This window comes from Barbus barbus (assembly GCF_936440315.1).
Source record: "Barbus barbus genome assembly, chromosome: 27".
Taxonomy (NCBI): domain Eukaryota; kingdom Metazoa; phylum Chordata; class Actinopteri; order Cypriniformes; family Cyprinidae; genus Barbus; species Barbus barbus.
In genome coordinates this window covers 14,872,353-14,892,223 of record NC_136755.1, presented here as the reverse complement: position 1 = coordinate 14,892,223, position 19,871 = coordinate 14,872,353, and the positions used below count along the sequence as shown (strand labels likewise).

General features: G+C 37.7%; 1 protein-coding gene across 1 annotated transcript in view; it reads left to right on the top strand.

The window, feature by feature from the left end:
- Positions 1–19,871, top strand: part of LOC306847669 (adhesion G protein-coupled receptor B2-like) — a 316,825-nt gene that overhangs the window by 220,330 nt on the left and 76,624 nt on the right. The window contains exon 16 of the mRNA XM_079381759.1: positions 3,946–3,989. Coding sequence (XP_079237885.1) covers positions 3,946–3,989 — 44 coding nt within the window. The remainder of the gene's footprint in view (positions 1–3,945; positions 3,990–19,871) is intronic.

Genomic DNA, 19,871 nt, shown 5'->3' with positions numbered 1-19,871 from the left:
AACTAACAAAAGCATTAAGACAATATTAAAATTTAAAACCAATAGGTGGTGCAGGGCAACCAGAGGTGCAGGGGTGGCAGCGGGACAGATTGTAGCAGTGGGGACAGGGCAGTCAAACCTGTTGAAGAAGTTGTTAAACTGGTTGGCCTTCTCCCGATCCCCATCAACTGTGCTCTCCCGCTTAGAGCAGCATCCTGTGATGGTCTTCATACCATTCCACACCTCCCTTGTACTGTTCTGCTGCAGTTTCTTCTCCACTTTCCTTCTGGATTTTTGGCTTCTTTCAGCTGGACTTTGAGCTCCCTTTGTACGCGTCTTAGCTCGTTCTGGTCACCATCCCTGAAGGCTCTCTTCTTTTGATTAAGGAGGTCCTTGATATTGCTGGTAATCCAGGGTTTGTTGTTGGAAAAGCAGTGTACAGTTCTAGTAGGGACCACAACATCCATACAGAAGTTCATGTAGTCAGTTATGCAGCTTGTGATACCCTCAATGTCCTCACCATATGACTCCTGCAGCATTCTCCAATCAGTAGACTGAAAACAGTCCCTCAACACCTCCTCTGCTTCAGGAGACCACTTCCTAAATGAGCGTGTGGGGATGAATTCTCTCCGTACCTTGGGCTTGTAGTAAGGCCGGAGCAGGACCAGGTTGTGGTCTGATTTCCCCAGTAGTGGCAGAGAAACAGCAGTGTATGCATCCCTTACATTTGCATACAACAGATCAATAGTCCTGTTTCCTCTGGTGGAACAGTCCACATATTGGAAGAAAGCAGACAATGAGGAGTCCAGTGTCACGTGATTGAAGTCCCCGGAAATAAACATCAAGGCTTCAGGGTGCTGTGTCTGTAGTCCCGCGACAACTGAGTGGATGACATCACACGCGACCTCCGCTTGCGCTCGTGGGGGAATGTAACCACAAACAACAATGGCGTGAGAAAACTCTCTGGGCATGTAATATGGACGTAGACTTACAGCCAAAAGTTCAATGTCCCTACTACATGTTATCATCTTAACAGTGACATGCCCTGAATTACACCATCTATTATTAATAAACAGTACAAGTCCCCCACCTTTGCGCTTCCCGCACACCTTTGTGTCTCTGTCGGCCCTGACTGTAGTGAAGCTGGGTAGATCCACATTAGCATCCGGGATGCTAGCGGTTAGCCACGTCTCGGTAAAACACAACAGACTACACTCCCTGTAGATCCTCACATGTTTCAAGAGTGCAGCCAGTTCGTCAGTTTTGTTGGCCAATGAATTGACATTCCCCATAACCACCGATGGAACAGAGGGCTTGTATCTCCACCTCTTCTCATGGAGCCTAGCCTTCACCTTAGCGCCGGCACGGCATCCACGGTACGGCCGCCTCACCTCTTGTGGTAGGTGTGGGACAATGCCAACACTGGCCATAGTCCTAAGGGCGAGCAGCCGATCCCTCGTATACATGAGTTTGTGGCCGTTCTTCTGTTGTAGCGAATCCATATCCATAGGATATAATAAGAGTATAATAATAAGTACTACACAGGCGTGTAATGACAAAATTAAAAAGAAAAAACTATTAAAAACAACTAAGAACACGACACAAAGACGGAGCTACTGAAAATGCCGCCTGCTCACACTGGCGCAACACAAAAATAATTTGTGTTATTTTAGCTTAGTAGTGTTGTAGAGTAGCAAATAAACTTTGATTTATTAAGAAATCTTTTGAAGTACTATTTGGTTTGTTTTATCGTTGGCCACGAATAAGATAAACGAAATTGTTAAAGATATACTGAATTTAACGATTCGCTGGACGAGTCGTTAAAACCTTAGAAATTATACATTTTGATTGATATCATATCAATATCGAATCTTAAGAATAGATTCCCTAAAAGCTAAATTAAAATAATGGCTAATCCTTACAACATGTTCACCATAATTTATGTCTTCTTATATATTTTTCTTATATATTTCCCCTTTTGATTCTAACTGTACCGCTAGTTATGACCTTTAACCGATGCACATTCACTCATGCTGACAAATTCCTCAGATGCAGTGAGCACAGACTTCTAGTACAGTAAGTCTGTTTGAACACCACAATCAGGCACGAAATACAGTTCTGTTAGAATGACCCTCTATTAATAATCCTCTGTTATGAATAGAACATCTTTAACAATCCCTAAATACACAGGACATAAAGTGCTGCACATAAAGGCTCTCAATATTTTATGTGGGAAAAAATGTAATAAAAATACACCTGCAAGGATTTATGCAAAAAGTGAAACCTGCAGATTGGATTGTACATCACTGCAGATATCAGCAGCGCGGAGAACACTGCCATTGTGATATTCCCCTAGTCGTCATGGCAACCTTTACCTGCTATCTCCTCTATAGAGGTGTGAGTTTTGGTAATGCGGGAGTGGACGTGATTCATGAATGTTTTCTATGCAAACCTCCCACCTCGTACCGAGGTCATGCTCCGCTCAGCTGTGGTCCTGGGTGAGTCCCATATGCATACAAAAGACCTTGGCAGGGGTCAGTGTCCAGATTGTCCAGCAGAGCCCCGGCCTCAGATGTTTGGGACACGGAGGGGTGGGGTCTGAGGCTGTGTGTTGAGACTTGTCCTCTCTGTGTGGACAGCTGCTCTGAGACATCCTGACCCCCAGAGGCTGCTGAGAAATGGAGGCAGTGCACTCCAGCTGTGTCATTGGCTGGCGATCCTCCCCATTCATCAGTCTAAACACGGGCTTACTGGCATCTATACCGGTTATTGATCACTGATGTCCAAACGGTGTCCGGCTGTCAGTTTCAAAATGAAATTATGTATTCAATTGCATGTTTTGTTGGTTTTGTTTACCACCTGCAATGACAAAACAGCTCCGGTCATTTGTTCTCATTATAAATGACAGTACCAATGCCATCTGTCTGTGGTGCTGATAAGTACATTCGAGCCAGTCGAATGGCATGAGTCCATACTGGACACTTAAAACTGGCCTTAGCAAACATATCACAATTATCGGACATCTTCGTGAGTGTTTCTGGACTGATCAGACTAAGCCACTGGAGCCACTGGTCCTGAAAGCCACTGGAGCAGAGTGTGTCAACCATTTGTCATTCAAACACTTATTACTTTGTAAATTGTCAAAATGTGATTCAATCATTTGATCCAATCCAGTATGTGTTGTTGTTTAACCACTTGGGGGCAATTAAATGTTTTAAAATCCTGTATAGTGTCTGTATTGTGCTGAATCCATCTTCATTGGAAGTATACAACCTCTCTGAGACCATATAACAAGATATAATTGCCCTCTGATTTTGGAAGCCCTAGTGGGAGTCTCTTGTACCCCCTGAAGGTCAGAGGTGATCATTGTTCAGGTTATAAGATCCCATGTGGGATTCCTCCTCCTGAAGAGACATAATAGGCATAACTTGAGCTGAAACAGATTAGTCAATTATAGCAGTTGATTCACTGATGAATCAATAATGAGCTGTTCATTCAGCCATGCACCACTGAACCCTGATTAGAGCCTCACACTGGGCATTAAGCGAGGGAATCATCGCAGACTCTCACAAATCAATGAATCAAGAATGAGTCTTCTTTTTTTATTTCTTTTTTTTAGTTTCTTAATGATTCACCTAGTCTACACTCTGGGCTCAAGAGAAAGGTTTATTTTCTATGTATGTATGTGTATATGTATATGATGTGTATAGGATATGATTTCAGCCTATAAAACATATGTTTCAAATAAAAGCCCAGCGTTGTGTGTTTGTAGATGCCACCTGGTTTGATTATGTTGTTAAATAAATCGATAAAATTCACATATGTTCTCTCACACTTCATCTCCCTTCATACTGACGCAAATGCATTCAGTATATTATTCTTTTCTGCTGTTCTGCGATGCGACACTAATTGTTTTGTCTTGTTTTGGAGTCATTCCTAACTTTTTCTCTTTCTTTTTCCTCTCAGGGCACAACGGATCCTCAGTGTGTTGTCTGGGACTATGGAAACCCGTAAGTCACAAATCTGCACCTGACACACACACACACACACATGATATATTTCAGATCTCATTGTATATTTATTCAACCCAGTTGGGAGCATTTTGACATCAGTGTTTGTATTTGCAGACTCATTAATAATCAGAAGTCCCTGTGATGAAGTCTTTGACACTACATTAATTGAATTAGTGAGCTGAAATTTGCATCATTCTTCTCAGCTCATGCGTTAAAGTGAGAATTTGACACTCAATTCCCAGTTTTCAAAACACAATGCCTTCAATCTCATGATCTGATTGTCTTGTGAATCGATCCCATCCAAAAACCTGTCAGCCGTCACGGCAGGAGCTTTATGACTGCATTGTCTTCAAAAATCTAAACAATGTTGCTTTTCCTGAGGGATCTCTGGTTATGAAATTACAAGCTGTGTCCAGTTTCACTCTGTAGTAGTTCCCTATGAAGTGAACACAGTCTACAGTTAATTGTGCTTTCAGGTTCTCAAAACTACTCCCCCTACTGGCAGAGCTTGTAATAAGCATCCCTCAGCCAAGATGTACATGAAAATGTCAAATATGTCAAACAAATGTGTTTTCTTTTTCTTATTTTGACTGCATCTTGATGACGTAATCCTGTCTGTTGATATACTTTGGTTGCGTCTTTGTGCCTGTTTATTTAGGAGCTTTGAGAGTGCTGCATGTATTCTAGTTCACGCTCTGTTTGTATTTGCGTTGGAAAACATCTGCACTCCGAGTCTGTTTATATCAGGGAGGAGCGATACAAAAGAGTTTTTGAAGCATCACAAATAAGGTGAGAGAGAAAAGGACAAAGAGAGATGTGAGGCAGAGAGACACACGTCTACACTGAAGATACATTCACACTGACAGTGAGTTACAGTCATTCAATGACAATGAGTGAAAGAGACTGCTGGTGAAGTCTGACCTTCAGCAACTTTGGTCACCAACTAGACACCTTGAGAGAGAGTGACACAGCTAAACGAAGCTAAATCGTTGCGGTTTTTAATCAATGAAGCTGTCTACACTGCAGGCTTTGTTGATTTTGATGGCAGCTGTGTGTGAAGCACCTGTGGAAACGCTAGAATCTCGTGTGTCCTGCGCGCTCGGCTGCGCCAGTATTTCCTTTTGTGAAACTCCCCACTGGCACAGCACACCTCACAAATCATTAATACGCACTGGGAGGTGGTCGGCACTGCAACAGGCAGATCTAACTAGACAGGAGAATGGCTGGCGGTAATTACTGAAGCAGAAAAACCCTTCTATCTGTAGACCGCAAAGTCAATTAATGCAAAACCTGATTACCTCTCCCACCAAATTACATTCCAAATCATTCCGAGATGAAAAGCAGTGAGATATAGAGATTTTTATCGTTATTATGAACCCAAACATAGCAAAGTCACTCCTAAACGCCATCTGGTGGATTCATTGCCCTTTATTCATTATCAGACACTTGAAGGAGGAGATTGATACTGTACTGTATAGAAGAGAAAATTACAGGCTTTGGACTTCATAGGTGTGGGGTTTTTTTTGTTTTTTTTTGTCTTTCAATATAGATCTGTTTGTGTTGGCGCTGCTTTTTTTCCCTCATGCATTTATCTGTTCATTTAAACAATTCCCAGCATCAGACTTTTTCAAGATTACAATTATCTTTCTCTCGCTTCCTCTTTTATTGTTGTCTCCTGTACCACAATAGAATGATTTCTAATTGCTTTCAGCTCGCTGTAGTTATTGCGCTTTGCCTGTGCATAATCAAGTGAAAATTGTGCAGTGTGCTTTTTTTCAGTGAATTCATTTTTTCAAAGCAACCATTACTCTCTGACGCAGGTTAAATTTCCACGATTAGCTGAAGTGTGTCAGCAGAGAATTGTTCTTAATATTTGCATGTCTTTACATGCACTTCACCCCTCGTGTTCTGTTGAGATTGACTCTACGGGTTTTATGTTTGGGGTCCCAGAGAACAGAGATATGCACAAAAATAATTGCAATTTCAAAATTATTTTACTTTTTTTTTTTTTTTTTTTACTTTCTTTGGCATAATGAAATCCAATTAGACTATGTAATGGTACTGCCATCTGTTTTACCTTAAAGTAGACATGCATTAAAAGCCTGTGGTATCTGTTATATGTGTGTGTGTGTGTGTGCGCGTGTTTTAGAGTCTTAATATGTACAAAATAGTCTATTATCAGTTTGTGTAAGATTATGAAAAGTCAAAAAGTATCATCCTGAAAGAAATTGGCAATTATAAGTATATTTTGTAAGATGTAAAAATGGTCCTGGGATCTCTGAGACCCCAAGCAGCATAAGGATACAATTTATTCCCAGTGAGTGATTCCAGATATTTGTAAAACTTAAAAAAATTAATAAAAACAAAATAAAAGTAAAATCTTACTTTGGACTTTTCCTGGTGACTCTGCATCTAGTTTTTATTATTACATTTATTCATTCACTAAAGTTTTTTTGAGGGCAAAGTCTTCAAAAACAACTCTGAGATCTTGGAGAACTTAAAGAGAGGGGAAAAAAGCCTAAGTCTGTATGAACTTTGCACTGTGCATGGCTTATAATCATAAATTCTCTTTTATGTACAGAATGACCTTACCAGAGTTTCATTTTTAATGTTTTATTTTCTTTCTTCCAAAGCTCACAACTGCCTGGGCTTTACTCTTATACAATCACATTAAATCACATTTAATCCCTCCAACCAAATCTAAACCTCCATGGGGCCATTTTAATCATGACTGGCAAAAAAAAAAAAAATGCGTGGCGCTAAGCAACAAATTGCTTTTGATTATGATAATGTAGTGGATGTACTATATGGATGTGTGCACAGTGGCTGAGTATATGTGTTGTCGTACAGCTGTGGCATGTGTGAATGGATGCAGGGGGCTATCAGAATCAGTCCTTGTTGTATTTGTTACCAGTTAATTTGTTTTGAGTGAAGCTGTGTGTTTTTTTTTGTTTTAGTTTTTTGCATGTGGAGGATCAAATTGCATACAGTTAGGACATGTGCTGCTGATGTTTGTGAACAGAGTGTGTTGATGTTACATGGGCTTATGGGTATTGATGTTTTTCAGAAACGGTCTTTGCTCATTTGCCTAGAGGGGCAAACATGGTTTGTCATATTTATATTATAATCATATTTATAATATGATTATATGGGCTTTTTGAGAGTATAGATATACAGTATTTAGGGGCTGGAAAGATTGCAAGACTTATGCTCCTTGAGGATGCATTTATTTGATTAGATGTATAATAGCTGTTTTATATTTAAATATATTTTTTGTTTAATTCTTTGAGGCCAAACTGAATTTTCAGCAGCCATTACTCCAGTCTTCAGTGTCACATGATCCTTCAGAATCATTATTAATATGTTGATTTGGTGCTGAAGAAACATTTCTTATTGTATATGAATGTTGAAAACAGTTGTGCTGCTAAGTATTTTTTTTGTGGAAAAGATGATACTTTTTTATTTTTATTTTTATTTATTGTTTCTTTATTTGCTAATAGAAAGTTCAAAAGAACATAATATATTTGAAATAGTTAATAATTTTGTAACTGATATAAAAGTCTTTACTGTCAATTGTAATCAATTTAACATGTCCTTGCTGAATAAAAATAATAATTTATTTAAATCATTTAAACAACAGTGTTCAACAGTATATTAATAAAATATTTTTATAATGTAATTTTTATTTTTTTTAAAAATGAGTTTTGCTTTAGATGGCAGAATTTAAATTAAAATTTTCTAACCTCTCTCATTCAAGTGTAATTGTCTAATATAGTACTTAAATGGCATAAAAGGAAAGAATACTGGGAGGGATTTTTTGTTTTTGTTTTTTTTCTAAATTGACAAAATTGTTATTTTCTGATATAGTAATTTTCTTATAGGACATAAAAGTAAATAATGTACATCATCACAGATAGGGTAATCAGGTCTTGTGCCTTCCTGAAGGGGTTTAATTTGTGATAATGAGCAACTTGGATGTACCCACTTTTTACTTAATGTGCTCAAGTCCAAACATGTAAATAAATGTAACTAAAATAAAAGTTAAAACTACTGTATTGTTTGAGAAGAAAGGCACTGTGGAAAGCCATGAGAGAGAACAAACTATCACATTGTAGGAATGGTTGCCATGGACAACGGTCAAATGTACAGTTTACAGGTCACTGCACAAGGTGGGAAGTCGTGGCCTAATGGTTAGAGAGTCGGACTTGTAATCCAAAGGTTGCGAGTTCGAGTCTCGGGCCGGCAGGGATTGTAGGTGGGGGGAGTGAATGTCCAGCGCTCTCTCCACCCTCAATACCACGACTGAGGTGCCCTTGAGCAAGGCACCGAACCCCCAACTGCTCCCCGGGCGCCGCAGCATAAATGGCTGCCCACTGCTCCGGGTGTGTGTGTTCACGGTGTGTGTGTTCACTGCTGTGTGTGTGCACGTTGGATGGGTTAAATGCAGAGCACGAATTCCGAGTATGGGTCACCATACTTGGCAGTATGTCACTTCACTTCACTTTCACTTCACAAGATATTTGATGGCAGAATGTTACTATTGACTAATCAGAATCCAGAGATTCCAGAGAGATGTGCAATAAAATATGTTAACAAACTCAAACGTATTCACACAAGTTGCGTTTCATTGTCCACATTCTGTCTCTGTCTCTCTCTGTTAATTACCCTTCTTACTCTTTCTCTCTGTACATAGCTGTGTTTTGCTTCCTGACCTTTGTTTGAAGTGCAACTGGTCTCTGCATGTTTTCTTTCATCTTAATGCCACCTTTCCTTCCAGCTGCCTTACCTCCCCCTGATCTCAATCCCTTGGTTCACCTTTCCTCCATTTCTTTTCCCTTAGCCTTGAAGTTCTCTTCTTCACTCTGTAGAGATTTTGCCTTTATTCGCCTGTTCCCCGTCCTGTTTCATCTGTTAAATCAGCCTGGTCTTCTCTCCTTCTCTATCGCTGTTCCTCTTTGTTGTTCTTTCTCTCTCTGTCTTTCTTCCAGTCCCTCTTTCTCTCTCTGTCTCTCTCTTTATCAGTTGCGGTGCTTGCTAATTGCCAGCAGGTTATGGTGCCCTTTTCAGTGCTGTAGGAAGCCTTTGGTCGCTCGCCATGAAAAGGACAGAGCTTTTAGCGCTTCACATGAGATGAGGAGCATGTGTCCCCAAACACACACACACACACACACACTTCTGTCCTAGATGTCTAATATTGGAGTGGTTTATATTACATTTACATGTAATAATTTAGCAGATGCTTTTATCCAAAACAACTTACAAATTAGGACAATAGACGCAATCAAGCCAAAAAAAGAGCAACAATATATAAGTGATGTGACAAGTCTCGTTAGTCTAACACAGCACACATAGATTTAAATTTTTTTTTTATAATAATAAAAAAGTATAAAAAGTCGCTAGAAAATTTTGAATAGAGCTAGTTTTAGATGTTAATGTTAGAAGTTATTATTATTATTTTTTTATAATAATTAAAAGAAAACAAGAAGAATAGTAAAAGAATAGAGAACGTACGTTTTTGTGACGTTCAACTTTCCACAAATAGAGTACAAAACAGAGCATGTATTCTTTCTTTCTTTCTTTCTTTCTTTCTTTCTTTCTTTCTTTCTTTCTTTCTTTCTTTCTTTCTTTCTTTCTTTCTTTCTTTATTTCTTTCTTTCTTTCTTTCTTTCTTTCTTTCTTTCTTTATTTCTTTCTTTCTTTCTTTCTTTCTTTCTTTCTTTCTTTCTTTCTTTCTTTCTTTCTTTAATATTAATTAACTTTCAGAAAATGAAACTTTCAACCCCCAGATAACTTTTTTTTTTTTTTTTTTGTAAAATGGATAAAATAAATCATGACGTCTAAAAACTTGCATGCATTTGTTTGTGAGAATTTGTACACTCAAATCCAAATTTATAATACACATATTTTAATTTTTTTTTTTTTTTTTTAGAAATGCCTTATTCTTTCCCAGGCTATTTACAGTATTAAAAAAAAATGTTATATTATGTAACATTATTACTTTTTAAAATAACATTTTAACGTGTTGAGTATTTTAAAAGAACAGATTTGAAATAGACTTTTAGAATAGAGTTTTTTTTTTTTTTTTTTTTTTTGGTAAAAGTCTTTGTCCTCACTTTTGGCAGTTTAATGCATCCCTGCTAGAAAAAGCATTAATTTCTTCAATCAGTTATTTTCTTTAATCAACAGTGTTACCATCTGCCATTCATGTTAACTTTAAGCAGCATAAGAGACATATTTGTGATCCAATATATGCAAGGTGTTTGGATAAAAAAAATATAAATAAAGTGCTCAAGAAGTGAGCCGTTCACACACTTTTCTTTCTTTCTCAAGCAGAGACGGAACTTCACTGATCTTTACCGGCTGACTCAGATTTGCTGAGTAAGTGTCATCACTTAAGTGTGACTGAAGACATTTTGAGCGTTAGAAATAGCCCCCATTACAATTGCTCCCGGTCTCCTCTACTATACAGCGAGGCAGGCTGTGATACAGTTTTTGTGTAAAGCAGTGAAGAGGGAAGTTCTAATCCACAGGAAATGAGAGCAGGACACAGAGTGAGATCGATGGAGATTGCAGCACAATGGTCTGTGAAGACACATCTCTGATGGCCGACATTCATTTTTTCATTGACACCAGCAGCTGGAGAGGCTATTGTGTCATAGAACTTAACATCTTCCTCTCAGTTTCTTATAATGTGTGGGAATTACTAAGTTTCTGTCTTATTCAGCCGTGCTTCAAAAACATCATGGTATCATCTGTCAGTACATGTATTGTTTACTAAAGCAAGTGTGCTGAGAACAATGTGGGTCATGAGATACTCGTGAGGTTGTTAGATTATTTACTTACCTGTGGTCAACACTAGGACACATCTACTTACACATTTTGGAATAATAGTAAAGTCACCAAAACTATGAAGGAACATAAAGTGAAGTACCGTAATGTTATGTTTTGGATACTTGTGCCCAGTAAGGAGTTCTGGATTGCCTATAGTGAACCAGATTTACCAGAAAGACTTGTTATTGCTGCTTAGCCATCATTTCAACAACAACGACAATAATAATAATAATAATAATAATAAATGTGATAATATATATATATATATATATATATATATATATATATATATATATATATATATATATATATATATATATATATAGGAATAAGCCTTTAGATCAGCTTTTTTTGCTTGTGAAAAACTTGGAAGATACAGTAATAATCTTTTTGTCTCTCTCTTTTTTTTGTGTGTGTGCTTGAATTGGTGCAGAGGGGCATTCTGGGACTAAACAAGCGTAAGCAGAAGGAAATTACAGATTCTAGACAGACGTCTAAGAGACAATTGTGTCGTTGCTTTCATGGAGAAACAAAACAAAAAACAGTGCTCTTGTGTGGTTTCTTATCGGCTTGTTAGCGCAAGGGTAATGAGAGAAAAGACACCAGTTCTGTACTTGTTTGCATGTAGCACGCTCTGTTCTCTTTCAGTATTCCTCTTCCTTTGCCACTCTTTTCTGTCTCTTTCCTCTTCTCAGGCTATAGGATGTGGGCAGCAGCAGAGGTATAGGGTCTGCAAGGCTTAAAGGGGCTCCTGGGGGACGATGGTCTGCTTCTTTAATCTGTTTGTAACCTGGTAACTTGAAACATCCCCAGAGAGCAGGAAGGAGAATATGTCCTACAAAGGTGCTTTTGTTTACTCCAGTTATTCACATCCCTTGGCTTCTTTCTGTCATTTTGTAAAGTGTGGAACTCTGACTCCCTGAGGCTTATGTGGAAAGAGACCAGAAAAAATGAGAAGCTATGCTAACACCTTGTCCTTTTTATTCATAATGTTAGTATTCTAAGGACACTGGGTTTTAGCTTACAGCTTATGTGTGTACTAATGCAAAATTGCAAAAAAATATTGACGGTTTTTAAACCAGTCTTCTTGACTCTTTTTCATTAGTCAGAGAAACAGATAGCCTCACCCCAAGTCACACCATTGGTTGAACCAGTGACAAATTTATAGTTCAAAACTTTGTGGGTGAGATTTTATTTTATTTTATTTTTATTTTTTCAGACAGAGAAATTAATACCAAATCAGCATATTTGAATGATTTTTGAAGGATTATGTGACACTGAAGATTATAGTAATGGCTGCTGGAAATTCAGCTATGCCATCAAAACAACAAATTATGTAAAAAAAAATAGAATTAGTTATTTTTAACAGTAGTAATATGTCACTATATTCTGTTTTTACTGTCTTTTTTGATCAAATAAATGCAGCCTTGGTCATCATGAGAGACTTTTGTAAGAGACTTATATATTCAAAAACAGAAAAAAAAGTCTATCAACTTTTTCACAGTAGTGTATATATTTCAGTGTGATATGCACATTTATTATTTTATTTTTTTTCCCCCACTTTAGTAATCACACAGTTTTAATCCAAATGATGCTGATTATAAATTGCTCATATAGAACTTCCCCTTTGCCCTTCTGTTTTCTCATTTGCAAGCAAAAGAGGCAAGACATATAACCATTGTTCAGGGTTATTTCAGTTAATTTGCTGTGTAGGAGTTGCATTAAACTGAAGTACATTTCCACAGTCATCATTCTAAACCTTGAATCAGTACATTCAGACACAGTCAGACACATTTCCCTGCAGCACTGCATGCCGCTGTCCGAGGTGCTGAAACAGGTCAAGTCAATGAGATGGTTTCACACAGAGAGAGATTTGGGGTCTTTAAGCACTAATTAGCATTTTAACTTAATCTGAATTTAAATAATTAAACATAAAATAACCAAATGCACTGTAACTTCCCCCATAGCTTTGATAAACTCAACATACATCAAACCCTGGTGACATGAAATCTTACTTTTGGATTATTCTGGGAATCCTGACTACCAGTTCTCACATTGAAAAAATAAATAAAAATGGATGTAGGAACAATTTTCACTCAGAAATTGTTTGTAAATTTAATTAAAATTTAATTTAAGTTTAAATTTCAAGTAACACATTGAATTGAAGCAGAAACAAAGAAATTGTATTTTTGTCAGGGTTGTGGGGTGAAGGGATGAGGCGAGGACTCAGTACTGCAGAGAATGGGCTTTTATTAATAATAAAAAATAAACAAAACCAACCAAAACTACCCCGCAGGGAAAAACAGGACAGCTGGCAGGCTTGGCAAGGCAGGACAGGACAGGGCACGACAAGGCAAGGCAGGATCAGCATACGTCAGGGGAACAAACGATGACGAACCGGCACAGGACTGCAAACACAAGGAGATTATAAAGGGAGCAAATGAGGAGGGTAACGAGATAACAGGTGGGGCAAATTAACCAATAATCAGGAAACGAGGTAGGTGGGGTCCAGACAATTGACATGAAAACAAAAACACAAGCACATGGCCAGCAAAACAAAATCACTAGCCATGTGCAAAACAGGACATGAACACGCAGCTAATGAGGAGACTGCATGTTCACAAAACATGACAAACATGAAAGCACGCAGCCAGTGAAAAAAACTCAAGCTGCGTGCAACAATGAACAAGACAAAACGAGAAAGCACGCAGCCGAAGAACGAGCTGCGTGCAACAACACAACAAAAAAAGCACGCGGCTGAAACTGAACCGTGTGCTGAACAAAACACACACACTCACAGAGGAGCGCACAGCCCGAGCGAACTCGAGACCGCACACTCCTACAGCAAGAACAATCCTGGAGCGTGAGTGTCCGAACCCCGACACGAAACCAGAACTGAGTCTGAACAAGACAGGAGTGCCGGGATCCGAACACCACGCCCCAACATGAAACAGAGCCCGCAGACGAGAGAGTGCGCAACTCGAAGCCGCGCGCTCACCAGAAAACAAGACAACAAGGGAGTGTCAGGGCTCCGTCACAAAACCATGAATAAACTAGACCGAAGTGACAGAACCCTGACAATTTTCTTGTAGAACATACTTCATTTATCTTTGTTGTATTTAAACTTTGAAAAAACATTACAGTACATAATTTAGACTAATTTCTTTGTACATTGCCTGTAGAGCCATTCATGGACTGTTGACCATTATATGAGTTACTACTAGTAAGTCATGTTTATCCACCCCTAAATTTCACATAAAAGAAGTGTATTGCAGTTGGTTGACTTTTTTGGCAGTTAGATGACCCCTTCCATGTCAGAAGTGGGCCGTACTTGGCTACAATGACCTGCAAAGCAGACTAGACTTGATGCTAATAGCCTAGTAGACTAGTGATTGAGTTGCAAGATCATTCTCTTATCATATTAGCTGATCCTACGGAACTTTTTACGTCCATTCAATATTAGATGTGGGCTTATGCTTTATTTGGATGACTTCCAAATAGGGAAAAAAAGCTTGTACACAAGAAAAATTTAATAAAGAAGAAATCACAGCCCACAGATGATAAGACAAGGAGGCAATTATTTGTTCATCTAAGGATTCTTCGTGATACATTAGCACAGCTTGAGTTGAGAAATATATATATATATATATATATATATATATATATATATATATATATATATATATATATATATATATATATTTTGCAGGGTTCATATCCACAAACATCCGCTTCACTCCCCACTGAGTGTGTTAGCACATGCTCCACATCAACTCATTGTGTTTGTCTTAATCTGTGAGTATGTGTCAGTGTGTGCAAGTACGTAGTCAATTTAAAGGAATACGCTGGGAGCTGGCATGAAAACTCCACACCAACTCAATGGCCCACTACATGTGTTTATTTTAAAATGTTTCTCTCTGCTCGGGCAACTGCAGGACATTATGCTGGCCGTGGCTTCGTGTTTACAGTTCAATGTTTTAAATGCCCATATGTCCGTGCCATCTGTCTTCTAAAGCCCTACCTCTGTTTTAATGAGAAATGTGCTGCAATGAAGTCTAGAGTTAGCAAAAGCACACAAATAAGTTGAGTCCATCATAATGCCCCATATACATGAAGATTTGCATTCAGCTGTGCTTCAAAAACATCATGGTATCATCTGTCAGTACATGCATTGTTTACTAAAGTACGTGTGCTGAGAACAATGTGGGTCATGAGATACTCGTGAGGTTGTTAGATTATTTACTTACCTGTGGTCAACACTAGGACACATCTACTTACACATTTTGGAATAATAGTAAAGTCACCAAACTATGAAGGAACATAAAGTGAAGTGCCATAATGTTATGTTTTGGATACTGGTGCCTAGTATGGAGTTCTGGATTGCCTATAGTGAACCAGATTCACCAGAAAGACTTGTTATTGCTGCTTAGCCATCATTTCAACAACAACAACAATAATAATAATAGTAAATGTGATAATATATTATTTATATATATATATTTATATATATATATATATATATATATAGGAATAAGCCTTTAGATCAGGTTTCGATTTTTTCTTTTTTTTTGATGATGAGAAACATAACTTCCAAACTTAGACTTGTGACGTGTAATTTCAGAGACTAGCTTAATTTATTTGGCCAGTACAGTGCAGATCTTCAGACTTCAGCTGGCATCTTTGGTGTTTCCTAACATTACCTCTGCAGTCAGTTTACAAGTCAGTTTCCCTTGTTGGAGCGACAGAGTATTAACACATTTACAGCTACTGGAAACCCAGGTTTACTACAGGCTATAGTAACCCTGTGTGGTAACATGCACATTCATTACACAGTAAGCATTCCATTTTTCCAGATTGTGGAGGCTGAGCCTGGGAATTCGACCTTGCCACTAGCAGCTCTCTCTTTGTGACCTAGAATCCCATGCTGCTCATTGGAGCAGGGCTCATGCTAGAGGGAGTGAAGTGACAGGGTAAATAACAGGATGTTGATCCCAACAACCTTTTTCTGAGTAGGTATGGGATGGATGCTTTAATCCGGCTTCTAATCCGCACCACTGCTATCCATCAGCCTTAGGTCACAACACTCCACTGCTGTGTGAGAGCATGCAGCTACTAACCACACACGCACAGGGCTCGTTTTTACTTCAATTTGACAGAATTTAGTGGATCTTGTGTTTAGTTCAACTAAATTTGTCTTTTCAACAAAACATGCAGTTTATTTCAATCTAAAAGCAAATTTTTTGTAGAATGATATTATGCCATTATCCCCCCTGATGCAAAATGGTCAGTAAAAATAAGTTATTTATATTGTGTTTTCTATTTTGTTAACCCATATTTAAATGTATTCTGTTGTTCCCAGCAGGTATATTCACAATCAATCAATAAGCCCTTATTATTACTTCTAAAATGAAGTGAACGCACACTATGGGATTCACAGTCTTTGCAATCTGTAAATTATAATGGGAACCACATAAAATTAAATGCATGAATAAATAAACTGTATGACCCATTCCAGTGACTTTACATACAGATAAAAAATGATCTCTTTGAAACTATAATGAAAAGTAAAACCTTCATTAATAGCTTTAAAATGAAACAAACACCCTGTGGGATGCTGAAACTAAAACTGTATTACTGTTCATTATTATCTTTTAATGTAAAATGTTTGAAATAACTAAAACCAAATGACATCTAGTTGACAGTCATTAACGAATTAAGAATTATGAATTGACATTTAGCAGCAAAGGCTGTGAACCCTGCAGTTAAAATAAATTAGAGGCATCATAATGAAAAAAAAAAAAAAAAAAAAAAATGAGAAAGTCACGCTGTTTATTTATCAATTTCAATGGGCTGATCATTAAAACTTAATGTCAGATTTGTGCAAATGCATAAGCATCTGAATGTTTTATTAAATGATCGGGAACTTGACCATGAATATTCAAATTGTTTAGAATAACAGGAATGTGAAATGATTTAAAACATAATTGTAACCATTAAGATTAAGTCTGGCTCTATATGACCTTCAAATTAAATGAAATTAACTGAAGTTACATTCTAATAGTCTAAAATTAATGTTTTTTTGTTTTTATAGTTAAGCATCCACCAAGACGTATAATGGTTCACACTACTCTTACAATATCATGGTACATTGATGCAGTTGGGTTATTTTGACTAGGTAAAAAAAAAACAGCTAACTAACACAATAAAACACAATAAAATCTTGATAACATAATGAAAAACATGATTTTTTTTTATTTTCAAAAACGGAGTTATCTGCTTTTGCAAATAAACTCTTCATATGTTTACAAGCATACCATGCATAAAGATATACTAAAATTCAGATAATCTTCTGTTCAGAATGGCAGAGAACCCATTACAACTGCATCACAGATCTGTTTCAGGTCACTTTAAAGGGATGGTTCACCCAAAAATGAAAATTCTGTCATTATTTACTCACACTCAAGTAGTTCCAAACCTGTATGAATGTCTTTGTTCTGCCGAACACAAAAGACGATATTCTGAAGAAAGTTTGTAACCAGGCTGTTTTGGGGCACCATTGACTTCCATAGTAGGAAAAAAAAATACTATGGAAGTCAATGGTGCCCCAGAACTGCTGTTTCCCACATTCTTCAGAATATCTTCCTTTGTGTTCAGCAGAACAAATAAATTCATATAGGTTTGGAACCACTTGAGGGTGAGTAAATGATGACAGAATTTTCATTTTAGGGTGAACTATCCCTTTAAAGCCTATGTATATGTTTACAGCAGGATGAAGACATTGTGGGATGTTTTTAGCATGTGATTCTGGTTTACAGACTCCTGAACTCTCTGTGCACCCACTCATTATCTGAAAATAAGCATGGAGCTTTCTCTCTCTTACGAGGCCGTGACTCAGACTTTCTCCCAGTCAATGGACTGTGGATCAGCTGCTAGAACAGCTTCTGTTTTTATGACACTACGGGAGAAAATAATCACAGCAACTTAATAGTGATTCCTGGAACCATTTGGCTTACAGGGATTTTTATCTTAGTGAAATATCAGGGTGGATGCGGTTCTTCCCTCCTCACTGTGATATTGCAACCTGTGCGAACCCTGGTTACATCCCTCCCTTCCTGTAATAAAGCGAGACGGTAATCCATAAGCATCTTATGTTTAAAATGAGCTGAACTGGGATAATGTGGAATCCATCTCACCACAAGAGCTGCTACATGCGCCATTATCTGTCTTACCATGGCTAGACCTACCTCTCTGCAACGGGCCACTCTCTCTCTTTATATTTGTTCCTCCCGACATAATCTTCTTCCTGCTCATGTTGAGCATGGAAAGCTAACACACATTGTGTGAGCTTTCCGTGCTGTTCTTCAATGAGTAAGTATATTTGAGTTTGTTTGTCGCTAAAGATTCAGTGTTCTATATTTAGATTCAAAACACCTGATGCGGAAATAACCCCTTACCTCCTCTGGTGATTTAGTGTGTGTGGCGGAAGTCAAGTGTGTGTGTGTGTGTGTGTGTGCATGTGTTTGTTTGTTGGGGGAGTGGCTCGCAGGGCAGGGGGACAGTGTTAGTGTGTCAATCGAAACACCAGCAGATTGAGTCTCAGCAAGCGTCTGTCTGCTTACATATAGCATCTGTGTGGAGTTAGACTACACCACTGTGGTGAGTACATACATATTTAATGCTTTTTTACTAATGAAAACATAAAAAAGTAGTCTAGTGAGATGATCATGTCCAATAAAAGGGATGGTTTGTATATCAAAGCTTTTGTTGGATTGAATGGTGTAAAAGTCAATCATCCATTGTCTGTTTTTAATCATGTAAATCACATGTTCCCATCCTCCCTGTGAGCGTTATATTAATAAACGCATTAGTATATCATATATAAAGAACATCTTTAACAGTTTGCTTCAATCTGATTGTCAAGATTTCTCTCTTGACAACTCTTCACATGGAAACTGTGGCATGTAAAAAGATGAAAACATCAATGAAGTAAGATCTGCTGGGATTTCTGTGGCTTGCTTTAGTTGGCTGTGAGGTTCTTGCTCTGGTTTAACGGGCTACATCTTCATTCATTTGATGTCGTGGGCTAATTTTAGTTCTCCACCTATTATTTGGTCAGGTCATGAAGGAGCAATGTTCTTAACACTCTTCTGTGGTCATTACTTCAGAGAATGTCATCTTGGAAGTTGTTTCATGAAGCTGTGACACCAGTTGCACAGGGCCGCTAGTCGCACTCATTGCTAACCTGCCTGGAATCATTCCCATCAGAGCACCAGGAGGAAGGCTGATCTCTTAAAAGAAGCTTAACAATTATGGTTAGGAAAGCAAAGGTGAAAGGCCAATGACAAGCACTTTACATGCATTCCGACATGATTGCATTACTGAATCAAAAGCATTGTGTGCGTTTCTACCTCTGAGGACAAGGACATAATCTTTCATACTTGGGAAAAAACTTTACTTTCATTGCTTCAGTTTCTGCGGTAGTTCAGATCTGAGGCAACATGCCCAGATGGGAAAATAAAGAAAAAAAGATTGCTCTGAGATAGTTTTAGTTTTGCAGGTATGTGTAAGTTTCAATGTTGTCTCAGATGTTTCTCCTAAAATGTAAAATTAGAATTAGTTTGACATGCAGTACAAGTATATTGCTATTAAATCAAAATGGATAGCGTAGTCCAGATGCTTTGATCTTGGAAGAATTTAATGAGAAATTTCTGACTTTTGATTTGAAATTCTTAGAAGCAGAAGACTTCAACAAAAGTCTCCAAAATGATATATTATAAGCTTACTGTGCAAAAGAAAATACAATAATACAAAAAAAATATAAAAAAAATAAAATTAATTAGTATTTTTGCTGAACTCTTTGTTGTGCATTCCATAAAGACTGTCAGTGTGTTTATTAGTGGTGGAGATTTTTCTAATGGGTCCCACTTTATATTGTGTCCCTAATACCTGTGTACTTACATAGTAACTAGATGTGTTATTATTATGTAACAACAGTGTAAGTACACATTAAAACATAGTATCTACAGCTGTAATATTTCTGTAACTACA